We start from the raw sequence: 12217 nt of genomic DNA on the forward strand, positions 1-12217 counted from the left end.
GGAAACAGCTGCGGCAAGGAGGCAAAGAAGCCAGGCCTGTTTTACAACAAATATTAAATTACTTCAATAATACAAACGAAAGTCCTGGTGCGGTGGCTCATGCCTGTAACCCCAGTCCTTTGGGAGGCAGCGGGAGGATTGCTTGAGCTCACGAGTTCTAGACTAGCCTGGGCAGCATGGCAAAATCCCATCTCTACCAAAAAATTAAAAAATTAGTTGGGCACGCTGACACGAGCCAGGAGTCCCAGCTACTTGGGAGGCTGAGGTGGGAGGATCACTTAAGCCCAAAACTTTTGAGGCTGCAGTGAGCCGTGATCATACCACTGCACTCCAGCCTGGGCAGTAGAGCAGATCATGTCTCTAAAACAGAAACAAAAGTAGAAACAAACAGACAAAGGAGGGAGGAAGAGGATTTATGACTTGGGTTGTGGGGGCAGGGCATGGGGGTGAGGGGCATGGGCCTCATCGTCTACTCTGACTGGAGAATGGAGCCCCCTCCAGGAAGGCCTGCCTTCAAGCCACGATGCAGTTCTTGTCTCGGGTCTGTCGGGTCTGTCGAGGCATCCCTGGGCGAGAGTCCCTGGGGAGCGATAAAGATGGGGAGTTGAAGGTCTCCGTTGCATTGTCCTGAGCAGGCATGGGCCTGCACAAATGCGGGGGCAGAGGGATGCGCTCTCCTAGGAAGAAGCCATCATCCTGTGAGGATTCGGAACTGGAACTGGAGGGCGAGCTGGAGCAAGATCCCCAGTCTGACCCTGATCCCGCGTCACATTGATAGTGGCGACGTCTGCTTGGGTGGCGGCGGTGGTGGTGATGGTGATGGTGATGGTGATTATGACGGTGGCGGTGACGGCTGGGGGCCCTGGGTGGGGGACTGCGTGGCCTGCGGCGCTGGGCCGGGGGTGCACTCAGGGTCCGGCGCGGACCTCCTTCAGACACGAGAGGGTCGCGGAAGCTGACGCGTGGGGTGCTCTGGCGACCGAAGGCACTATCATCTGGGCGCAGGTTAGGCTGGCCGGGGGACTCTGGGGGCGGCTCGGGGGCACTGCGGAGCCCCATCTCCGGCATGGAGTGGCGGTGGGGAGCCCCTCTCAGAAAGCGGGAAGGCTCCTTGGGGCCTGCAGCTGTTAAGGGGGAGACAGAGACTCCTTGTATCTGCCCTCCCACTGGCCCCCTTCTGAGGGGAGGCCTGTGAAAGGGCCTTCTTTCTTCCACTAAGACTGGGAAAGTGGGGGCAGGGGTCGGAGAAGGGCAGGGAGGTGGGGAGTCTGGGAAGTGTGAGGCCTGGAGCAGGCTCTGGGTGGAGAGAGGGTTGGAAGGAAGAACACGGAGCAAGATGGGACTGGTGTGGGGGGCGTGGCCAGGGCACGGGGAGTGGCCAGGACACCGAGGGTGCCTTCCGATGGAAGCGGTGTGGCATAGGCTGGAGTAGATTTGGTTTGCGATAAATGGAGTGGGGCCTGACTGCAGAGGATGAAGGGTGACCAGCTGGAGAAGAGGAAGAGGAACTTGGGGTCAAGCAGAGACAAGTTGAGGTAGGGGACCGGCCCTGTATTAACAGGGTGGAACCAGGGTTCACGAGGCAGATGTAGTTTGGGATGGAGACCAGGCCTGGACTGGTGTGGGGAAGGAGGATGAGCTGAGAAATGGGCGGGGCCCAGGGATGCAGCAGGTGAAGGGTCTGGGCGAGTCAAGGAGGAAGGGCCAGGGTTGAGTCAGGGGCAAGGAGGTAGGGTTGACTGGGCTGTGGCTGGGTGTGGCTGGAGGGTTAGCTCACCTGGTGCTGACTCCGTGCAGGTGCCTTTGGTGGTGGTCTCTGATGCCCCCTCTGCAGCAGAGAAAGAGGCTGTGGAGGCTGCAAGTGGGCCTGTAACAGTGCCAGCACTCCAGCTGCGGCGGCCCGGCCCTGGTGCTGTGGGTTCGGAGCCAAGGCTGCAGGCTCGAGAGCAGAAGATTAGGCCTCGGCGTGGCAGGAATGGACGGCCCAGCAGGGCCCGCCCACAGCGACTACAGCAGAAGCAGCGGTCTGAGGCATGCCAGTGCTGGCCCTCGTAAGCCATCTGGCCTTGGTCCAGGCCTGTGGGGAACCACCAGGGGGAAAAACTGAGGCAGAACTCCCAGGCATACCCCTTCCTCTCGTGAATGAGTCCCTTCTCAGGAAGAGGTGGGGAATCCCAGGCAGGGGACCCCTAGGTGCCTTCCTCCCTCCTCCAGAATGGGGCCCTTTTGGAGAAAGCAGGAAACAGGTTTTGGTTCTCTCCTGGAGACTGGCTGGTGAACCTCTCTCTCACTCCTCCCTTTTTTTCACAGGGTGCTCTCTCCCAGAGCAGGGTGGGCATTGGACTCTAAGATTCCGGCCAGGCTTAGACATTAAGGGGTGGCTCCAGGCGGAAGGAGAATGGAAGGTGTGGCCTGAAGAGGAGGCTTGGCTGGTAGGGGCAGGGCTTAACAGGTGGGAGTGGCCCTGGTGAGAAAGGAGTGGTTCTCACAGGGTAGGGTGTAGCTAGAAGCTAGGTCTGACCTAGGCTGATACAGGAGAGTGGAGGAGAACCGGGCACAGCTTGGGGTGGTGGAGGCTAGGGGTAGGGGGAGCCCTGGGGCTGGAATTAGAGCATAAGCACCCTCTGGAAGTGGGTGTAGATGTGTGGTGGTGGCCTAGCATTGTGTAGGTGGGATTTAGAAAGCATGGCATAGTGGGGACATTGGGAGTGGGACTTGCAGCCAAGCATACAGGCCTGTAGTGTTGGGGCTGGACAAAGTACAGGGCACAATGGAGGATGGGGCCTGGAGGACGGGAGGAGTCCTGGTGGGGTAGGGCTGTGGCCCAGCTGTCCATCCATCCCTCTGTCCAGTCCCACCGCATTCACCCACCGATGTGCTCCCCACAGCCATCACAGTACTCCGCATGGCGGGCCTCGTAGCAGGCGCAGCAGTGGGGGCGGCTCTGACGCATGACGTAGCGCTGCCCTCCTAGCGAAGCTTCACACTCAAAGCAGCAGAAGTGATCCATGTGCCAGTGGCGGCCCTCAGCCTCTGTGCACTCAGGGGAGAAGATGATCTGGGGGACGCAGGCCATCTGCGGCTGTCAGATGAGCCTGCTCCTGGCCCTGCCCACCCACCCTCCACTCCCACCCCTGGGCAGGGAGGCCCAAACCTCGTCACAGGCCTGGCAGCGTGGACGCAGGCATTCGGCATGGTGACGCCCGCAGTAGACCTTGCCAGCATGGTAGAAGTAGATGAGGTCAACCAGCAGTTCCCGGCATGTGGTGCACACGAAGCATTGTGGGTGCCAGCAGGCACCCAGGCCTGCACGGCTGGCAAACACTGCAATATCTCCACCTCCAATCTGCTTCCCACACTGCCACGAGACAAGCACCAAGATGGTTACCGTTACCATCACCAAGATGGTCAGATGGATGGGGTCAGCCAAAGTATGTTACACTTGGGCCTTTCCCACGGTGAACCTTTGTGACCAGCCCCACGCACGGGGTAACTTTGACACAGGCCCTGCCTATACCAGGGATGGGGTTGGGCGGTACCTTAGAGACTGACCCTGCTCATGGGGGAAGCCGTAGAGACAGGCCCTACCCATGGTAGGTGGCCTTACAGGCAAGCCTCTCTCATCAGGGGTGGGGAAGACAGACAGGCCAGGCCTAGTGGGGGAAACCACAGAGACAGTCTCCACCCACCGGGACCTTAGCAATAGATCTCACCTAACAGTAGGATCTAAGGACAGGCCCTGCCCACCACTGGGCCCTGCAGACAGGCCCTGCCACTGTGGGTCAGCTCTTGAGGACAAGTTCTGACCACAGGAGGACCAAAGAGACAGCCCATGCCCCATGTCCACTGCACAGAGGGGGAGAAAAACACACTAGGTCCTCCTTACAGATAAACCCTACACGACAGTGGGATCGATGAGACAGGTCCCTGTCCACCAGGGGTTGCCTTAGAGGCAGTCCCTGCCCAACAGTGAGATGTGAGGAACAGACCCCGCCCACAAGAGGGGACACTAGAGATAGCTCACTGGGGCTTAAGTGGCAGGCCTCATCTTCCCAGTGCTTGGAAGATGTGTCCTGCTCCCCAGGGCTTGGAGCAGAGGCACTGCTCACTCGCTGAGGCCCTCCACGGCTCACCTCTTCACAGATGGCCCCAGTGATGGTCACCGGGAAGATGCGCACGATGCCACGCCCCAGATTCTCCCGCTTCCGCTGCTGGCTAAAGGCTCGGAGCTCTTTCTTTTCCTCCTCTTCCAGTGCTGTGCAGTACTGTGCCTGGGAGGGGAAGGCATCTCCCAGGCTCCTCCCTTTATGCCTGTCCCTGCCTCTCTTCCAGATTTCATCCATGTCCCGAAAGTTTACTTCTAGGTCTTTCTATAGATGGTGCCTCCTGCCTGAAGTACCCACCTCTACTTCCAAGGCCCAGCTGTGGTTTTGCCAAGGAATGTCCCCTGATGACCCCTGCCTGTCTGAACCACTCACCTCAGATCAGCTCACCCTTCCTCCTCTGATCCTGCCCTGCACTGACCCAGGCTGTGCCCTGTGCCTGGCATGCCCTTCCTGTCTTCTCTCTCCTCACCTCACTGTCGTGTGGGGGCAGCTGGTGCAGCAGCTGCTTGATCCTGTATTTCTCCCCAGGACTGTTGACATAGGGGACCTTGTCCTCCGGGAGGCAGCTGAAAAATTGATATACCTGGGAGGACACAGGAGTGGGAGAAAACAACTGAAATGAGAGGTGAGTTGGGATACAGTGAGAAGGCGGGTCCCTATTTCTCTGAGAAAATGAAAGGCATCAGGAGAGACCTTCTGACTTCCCCATCTCTCCTTCCTAAAGGCAGATCATTTCCCTCACCTCCCAGCTCCCAAACACGCTGAGGGTTCCTGCATGTCTTGACCTCACTTCCTCCTCCAGCTGCTGATCCACTTTTTTTTTTTGAGACGGAGTCTCGCTCTTTGCCCAAGCTGGAGTGCAGTGGCGTGATCTAGGCTCACTGCAACCTCTGCCTCCCGGGTTCAAGCGATTCTCCTGCCTCAGCCTCCTGAACAGCTGGGATTACAGGCATGAGCCACCGCTCCTGGTCTACTGGTCCACTTTTCTTTTTCCCTTTACAGGAAAATTCCTCAGAAAGTTATGAGCACTTGTGTTCACTCCACTTCCTCTCCTTCCAATCTCTCTTGAGCCTACTCTAGGCAGGCTTCCGTTCCCATCCCTCTTCCAAAGCTGTCAAGGTCATTGATGACTTCCTCATTGTTAAAATAATTGTTCAGGTCTCAGTCGTCATCAGACTTGATGATGGCAGCACTGCACCAGGCTGACCACTCTCTCTTCCTGGAAACACTTTCTTCCCTTGGCTTCCAGAACACCACACAGTCCAGGTTTTCCTTCCACCTTATTGGCTGCTCCTTCTTTGCCCCTGTTTTGGCTTCTCCTCAACTAGCTGACCACTAAATGCGGGAGGATCCTAGGACTCAGCTCTTGGTCCTCTTGCCTCTGTCTACATTCAGTTTCTTGGGAATTAGATTCAACCTTGTGGCTGTAAATATCATCTACTTGGCTAATGTGTCACCTCCAGCCTGTGACACATAATGACAAACACATACGTCCAGCCCTGTAACTTATCCCTTGAGTTCCAGGCAATGTGGCTATTTAGAAGTCTAACAGGCATCTCAAACTCCAGATGGCCAGAACTAAACTTATGCTCTTACCCCTCAAACTCGCTCCTGTCTTGGCCTCTCCCACATCAGTTAATCTACCTATCCTCAGAGTCATCTTTCACTCCTCTTTCTCCCATCCCCACAAGCAAATCCTCTGAGCGCTACTTCCAAAATATAGGCTGAGCACCGTGGCTCACACCTGTAATCCCAGCACTTTAGGAGGCCCAGAGGGGAAGATAGCTTGAGCCCAGGAGTCCAAGACCACCCTGGGCAACATGGCAATACCCCATCTCTACAAAAAATACAAAAATCATCCAGGCGTGGTGATGCATGCCTGTAGTCCCAGCTACTTGGGAGAGAGTGAGACTCTCTTTCTCTCTCTCTCTCTCTCTCTCTCTTTATTGAAACGGAATTTCACTCTTGTTGCCCAGGCTGGAGTGCAATGGCATGATCTGGGCTCCCTGCAACCTCCGCCTCCCTGGTTCAAGCGATTCTCCTGCTTCAGCCTCCCGAGTAGCATGCGCCACCACGCCTGGCTAATTGTTTTGTATTTTTAGTAGAGACGAGGTTGTTTCTCCATGTTGGTCAGGCTGGTCTCAAACTCCCGACCTCAGGCAATCTGCCCGCCTCGGCCTCCCAAAGTGGGGAGATTACAGGCGTGAGCCACTGCACCCGGCCTTTTTTTTTTTTTTTTTTTTTTTTTGAGACAGGGTCTTGCTCTGTCGCCCAGGCTGGAGTGCAGTGGCACATTCTCAGCTCACTGCAACCTCTGCCTCCTGCGTTCAAGGAATTCTTGTGGCTCAGCCTCCTGAGTAGTTGGGATTACAGGCTTCTGCCATCATGCCAGGCTAATTTTTGTATTTTTAGTAGAGATGGGGTTTCACTATGTTGGCCAGGCTGGTCTCAAACTCCTGACCTCAAGTGATCCACTCACCTTGGCCTCCCAAAGTGCTGGGATTACAGGTGTGAGCCACCATGCTGGCCTCTCTCTCTGTCTGTCTGTCTCTTTCTCTCCACATATATATAACTCCTTTCAGTGCCAGCGCCATCATCATCAGGTTCCTCACTGGTCTCCTGATTCCACCCTTATTCCTCCAGGCTGTCCTCTGCTCACAACCCTCTTGCGACTTTCCCTTCATTCACAGGCAAAGTCAAAGTCCTCTCCATAGCCCCTGCCACATCTCTGACCTGATCTCCAGCTGATCTCCCCCTTGCTCACTCTGCTTCAGCAGCACTGGCCTTGCCATCCCTTACATATGCCAAGCACACTCCTGCCTCAGGATCTTGGCATTAGCTATGCCCTTTGCCTGCGTGAGTCACTGTAACCTTAGATATCTGAATGGCTCACTTCTTACCTCCTTTTGGGCGACTCAACCATTACATTCTCACAGAGGCTTACTCTGGGCACCCTATTTACAATTCTAGTGTCTCTCTCCCTCCCTCCCTCCCTGCCTCCCTCTTTCTTCACCCCACATTCCTTGCTTTTTAATTCCATAGCCCTTATACCATCTGACATATATTTACAGGTTTGTTTATTGGGTGTTCCTCCTTTCCAGAATCTACCCTCCACCTGGGCAGATTTTTTTTTTTTTTAAGGAGTATCACTCTGTTGCCCAGGCTGGAGTGCAGTGGCAAGATCTCAGCTCACTGCAACCTCTGCTTCCTGGGTTCAAACAATTCTCCTGCCTCAGCCTCCTGAGTAGCTAGGATTACAGGTGCGCACCACCACACCCAGCTAATTTTTGTACTTTTAGTAGAGACGGGGTTTTGCCATGTTGGCCAGGCTGGTCTCAAACTCCTGACCTCAAGTAATCCACCCGCCTCGGCCTCCCAAAGTGCTGGGATTACAGGCGTGAACCACCACGCCTGTGGGCAGATATGTTATTTTGTGTTTTGCTCACTGCTGTGTCCTCAGTGCCTATAACAGTGTCTCACATGCAGTAGGTGCCCCATAACTATGTGTTGAATGACTCAATCAATGAAGTCATGTGGTGAATGAAGTGCTGGGAGGGTAGAATAGGGAGTGGGACCAGGCATGGTGGCTTGCTCTTGTGATCTCAGGACTTTGGGAGGCCGAGGCAGGATCACTTGAGCCCAGGAGTTCAACACCAGCCTGGGCAACAAGGGAGACCCTGTCTCTGCAAAAAATTTTTTAAAATAGCCAGGCATGGTGGCATGTGCTTGCAGTCCCAGCTACAAGGGAGGCTGTGGTGGGCAACAGAGTGAGGCCCTGTCTCAAAAACAAACAATCAAAAAGAACAGGATTGGGGTGAACAGGCCCTGAGCAACTGGTCCCTCAGTCACCCAAGGTATGGGGGGCTGACCACTCCTCGATCACAGACGGGCCAGAAGGACCCTCGGTCTGACTGCACACTCTAGCATAGCCCCAGAAATAGGTTCCCACCTGAGTGTGTGTGTGTGTGTATGTGAGCATTAGTGTGCAACCACTGGACAGCAAGAGTGGAGGGCTGGCCTCTGGTCACCTGCTCCGGCTTAAGGCCTGGGGGCACCCAGGCATACTCCTCCGATGCACAGCCTGAGTCGTCGTCGGAGATGGAGTGGCGCTGGAAGTCCGAGATTAGCCGGCACATGATGCGTTCCAAGTCCACAGGCACCGCGTGCACTGCGTGCTCCTCCCGCGGGCATTTGCAATGCTGGCAGATCTTTCTGAGAGGGCCGGGATGGGGGTCAGTTACTAAGGGGTCGCCCACCTGAACCCCTCGGCAGCCCAGGTCCAACGGAGGAGCCGGGACGTGCAGATTATCACCACCAAAGGGCTGTGAGCCGGGAAGGGGATCTGGGCCTGGGGGCGGGGCTGCAGGAGGTGGGCCTGTGAGCCAGGGAGTGGCTGGGCTGTGAGCCAGAGGACAGGTCGTGGGGAGTGGGACGCTTTGTGGGGGTACTTTCACTAGACACAGGCATCTAACCTGTGGTGAGGCTCTGAACTTGTGGGCTCTGAGCCTGTGGGTAGGGCCTGAGTCTGGGGGCTGTAGGCGCTGTCTATTGGGTGCAGGGCTCCAGCAGGAGGATAGGACGCTGGGCCTGGGAGAGTAGGTCTGAGTCTAAGAGGGGTGCTGGAGGCCAGTGGGCAGTGCTCAGAGCTAGGGACGAAGAATCTCCCTAGGGATGCGACTCAGCGGCTACGGTAGAACTCTTCTGGGGGCGGGGCTGCATAGTGGGTGGAGCTCTCCTGGGAACCGGACTTTTGGGAATGAGTTAGGGGGCGGGGCTCTGAATCTGAGCCTGAGGCTCTTTTCCCAACTGCGATCCCTCTGTAGGCGGAGCTCAAGCGTAGGGGCGTGGCCTAAGCCTCCTGGATCCGCCCCCACCGAAGGCGGAGCTCTGAAAAAGGCGAGGCCCTTTAGGGGAGCCACTTACCTCCAGCCGTGGAGCAGGAAGCCGGGGCACTGCTCCCTGCAGGAGTTGCAGGGCTGGCCCCGGTCTGGGTCCTCTGCCTCTGGAGGCTGCAGTGGGCAGGAGCAGATGCAGGGCCGGGTGAGGCGCGGAAGCAGGGAAAGAGAAGTCAACGCCCGCCCCTCCACTTCATTGCCCGCGACCGCACGCTGGGGCCTGTCTTACCTGGGCAGCGCTGGGCAGGCTGGGACAGCGCCCAGAGTGCGGGGGAGCGGGACACAACCGAGGCAGAGGCGGGGCAGTTGAAGCCACCTCCTTATATGTCCCCTTTTCAGGGAATTCCCCTCCTTAGGCTGGCCTCGAATCCCCCCTTCCCGTCCACCCCTAGCCTCAGACACCTCCCACCAGCCTTAGATCCTTTCAGGGCTCAACCATCTTCCCGAGAATTCAGAGTACTCTCCCCACTAGGGCACAGAGCCCCTACTCTGGGCATCCTCTCCCAGGCTTCATCCTGGTTCCTTCTCCATCTACGCCGCCAGCAGCACTCCAGTTCCACAGGGTAGGAGACGAGACCCCATCCTTCCTTGAGATCCCCACGTGAACCCCTGCCCCTCTCTTCACAAGCTCAGGAGCTCCTCCCCCAAACCCTGGCCTCATGTCCTGATACCCAAGGAACTGGGGACCCTTCCCCAGGATCTCAGGAGGTCCCTGCTGAGAAACCCCCATCCCAATAAACCCCCATCCCAAGAAACCTTGGCCTTTACCCCTCCTATCCTAGGGCTATTTATTCCTTTTCTGGACCACCAAACCCAGACCCCACATTCCCAGGTCAGAGACCCACTCCAAAGGAACTGAAAGACCCTCCTGTCTAAGAAGTCACAAACTCCCTTGCTCAGGCGGAACCCTGGAAGCCTTGTTCCCCCAAATCCCAGTCTCTTGACCGTCAGCATTTCGGCATCCCAGGAGTGCAGGACTCCATCCGTCCGTCCACATTCCTCCAAGGTACTGTGTCCTTTAGAAGCTGAGGAGGTTCGCCGGGTGCGGTGGCTCACGCCTATAATCCCGGCACTTTGGGAGGCCGAGGTGGGCGGATCACCTGAGGTCAGGAGTTCGAGAGCAGCCTGACCAACATGGTGAAACCCTGTCTGTACTAAAAATACAAAAATTAGCCAGGCGTGGTGGTGGGCGCCTGTAATCCCAGGTACACGGGAGGCTGAAGCAGAAGAATCGCTTGAACCCAGGAGGCGGAGGTTGCAGTGAGCTGAGATAGCGCCACTGCATTCAAGCCTGGGTGACAGAGAAAGACTCCGTCTCAAAAAAAAAAAAAAAAAAAAAAAAGAAGCTCAGGAGGTTCCTGCTCAACCTAAGGCCTAAGGCCCCAGGACCCAGTACTCTGGCCCTCAGGATTCCTTCCCACAATTCACAAGAGAGGGGTCCCCACCAGCTCCCAGGAGTGCTGATGAAGGTGTGCGGAGAGGTGATTGGGGGTTTGGGCCACCAGATCTACACCTTCCTCCATCCATTCGCCTCCAGCAGCCCCAGCCCCAGGTCTGGGAATGCAGGGGATGGGATTCCCAGACCCTCTGTGGGGCACCTATTCACTATGCCTATCAATTGTCCCCTCGCCCGGGCCTCAATTTACCCCCGACCCCCACCGCTGCCCTGACTCCCGCTCACCGCACGCCCGGAGCGGCGCCTCCGGGACCCACGCGCGAACATGGAGCGCCCAGGCAGGGTCAAGCCAGGCCGGGTCAAGCGAATGTAATCCTTGCGACCGTCAGGCCACCGCGCGTCCGGCCTGGGAGCTCGGTTCCGTAAACCTGACACCCTCGTGGGAGGAGCGCGCCCCGCAGGGCCCGCCCTCGGGCATGTGGTCTCTCCGCTGCCACGGCGCCCCCTGCCTAAAGGTGAGCTGCACGCAGCCCCGGGTGCCCCGCGGGAAAGGCCCCTGCCCTCCCGCTCCCGGCCTGTGCGGGGCGTCACAAGGCACGACCCCCAGAACCCCGGTGTGCCACGTAGCCTCTCACGGGACCTGGGGCTTGAGGGCTCTGTAGTGGAGGATGGGGAGACTCGGAGGTGGCCAACTGGACTGAGAGGGGTGGCGCGCTAGGGTGCTTGTGTTGACATTTTGTGTCGATTTATTTCGGATGCTTATTTGGGAGAGGGGTTAAAGACATCTCTTGTCTCCCCGATGAATGCTGTAACAATGGCCTCCAACCTCACCCGCGGCCCCAGCTGGTGCTCCCTGGGAACCTGGGAACCTGGCCCTAGCCACTAGAGAGCTAGATCTTATACGCACTCCTCCCTTCTCATTCCCTCTCAGAGCCAGGCCAGGTTCCAAAGCCCTCCTCCCCTCTCTCCCCTCATCCTTATAAGCCTAGCTGTCCAGCCCCGCCCCCGCCCCCAAGTCCTGAGAAGTACATCTTAAAGCCTTCCCTCCCCCACCTCCATTTTTCTCTCTCCAGTTATTCCCTTCCCCAGCTCAGTTCCAGGGCTAGGAGCCTCTCGTTCGCGCTCTCAGGCTTGGCTGTGCCTCAGGGCTGGGAGGAGGGAGTCCCATGGCCTCAGTCAGAACTCGGGCTCCTGGCCCGGGTCTCTAATTAGGCACGGAGGCTGCAGTGGCTAGGCCTTTCATCGCGGGCGCCAGGGACCTCTTCCCGCCCCCCATTACACATGTCCCTGTCACTTCCCGTGGAGTGGAGAGGTAAAAGAGAATAATGAACTAAGGAGTCACCTCAGCGCCCCACCTCCCGGCCTTGCCTAACCGGTCTCCCATTTCTCCAGCCTGGGCTGAGGCAGGGAAAGGAGAGACAGCAGGGTCTGAAGATTAGGGAGGGGGTCAGGCAATGTGAGGTTTCCTTCTATTCGGATCCCTTGGGGATTTGAGGAGAGGGTTCCACGGGGGCTCGGAAGGGGCTTGACTAAGGGACCAGAATTAGAACCAAATCCTAGAAAGACCGGGCATTCGGTGGCTAGTAGTGGGAGGGCGAGCAGAGCTATTCAGAAAGTGACAGAGTGATCCACAGGAGAGGCTTTCTAGAGGATGCCGCTCTGCCTAACACTTTTGAAGGGGCCTGAAATGGTGCAGCAAGCTGAACTGCGGTCGGTATGTCCGGGCGGAGCTTGTTCTCACAACCTCTCCCTCCTTTCTTCCCTGACTGACCCCCTCCCAGGCACCCGAAAAAGACACACTAAGAAACCAGAGCCGGGTA

General features: G+C 57.2%; 1 protein-coding gene across 1 annotated transcript; it reads right to left on the bottom strand.

Annotated features, from left to right (window-relative positions):
* Nucleotides 1-37: 37 nt before the first annotated feature.
* Nucleotides 38-10949, bottom strand: PRICKLE3 (prickle planar cell polarity protein 3). The gene is made up of 9 exons (XM_010362605.2): nucleotides 10683-10949; nucleotides 9030-9115; nucleotides 8135-8318; nucleotides 4576-4689; nucleotides 4134-4271; nucleotides 3155-3358; nucleotides 2872-3058; nucleotides 1778-2077; nucleotides 38-1124 (listed from the first exon to the last, which is right to left on the bottom strand). Exons 1-9 carry the CDS (start codon nucleotides 10722-10724, stop codon nucleotides 514-516), a joined length of 1866 nt encoding a protein of 621 aa, XP_010360907.2. The 5' UTR covers nucleotides 10725-10949; the 3' UTR covers nucleotides 38-513.
* Between the last annotated feature and the right edge of the window lie 1268 nt (nucleotides 10950-12217).

This window comes from Rhinopithecus roxellana, chromosome 7 (assembly GCF_007565055.1).
Source record: "Rhinopithecus roxellana isolate Shanxi Qingling chromosome 7, ASM756505v1, whole genome shotgun sequence".
Lineage (NCBI taxonomy): Eukaryota > Metazoa > Chordata > Mammalia > Primates > Cercopithecidae > Rhinopithecus > Rhinopithecus roxellana.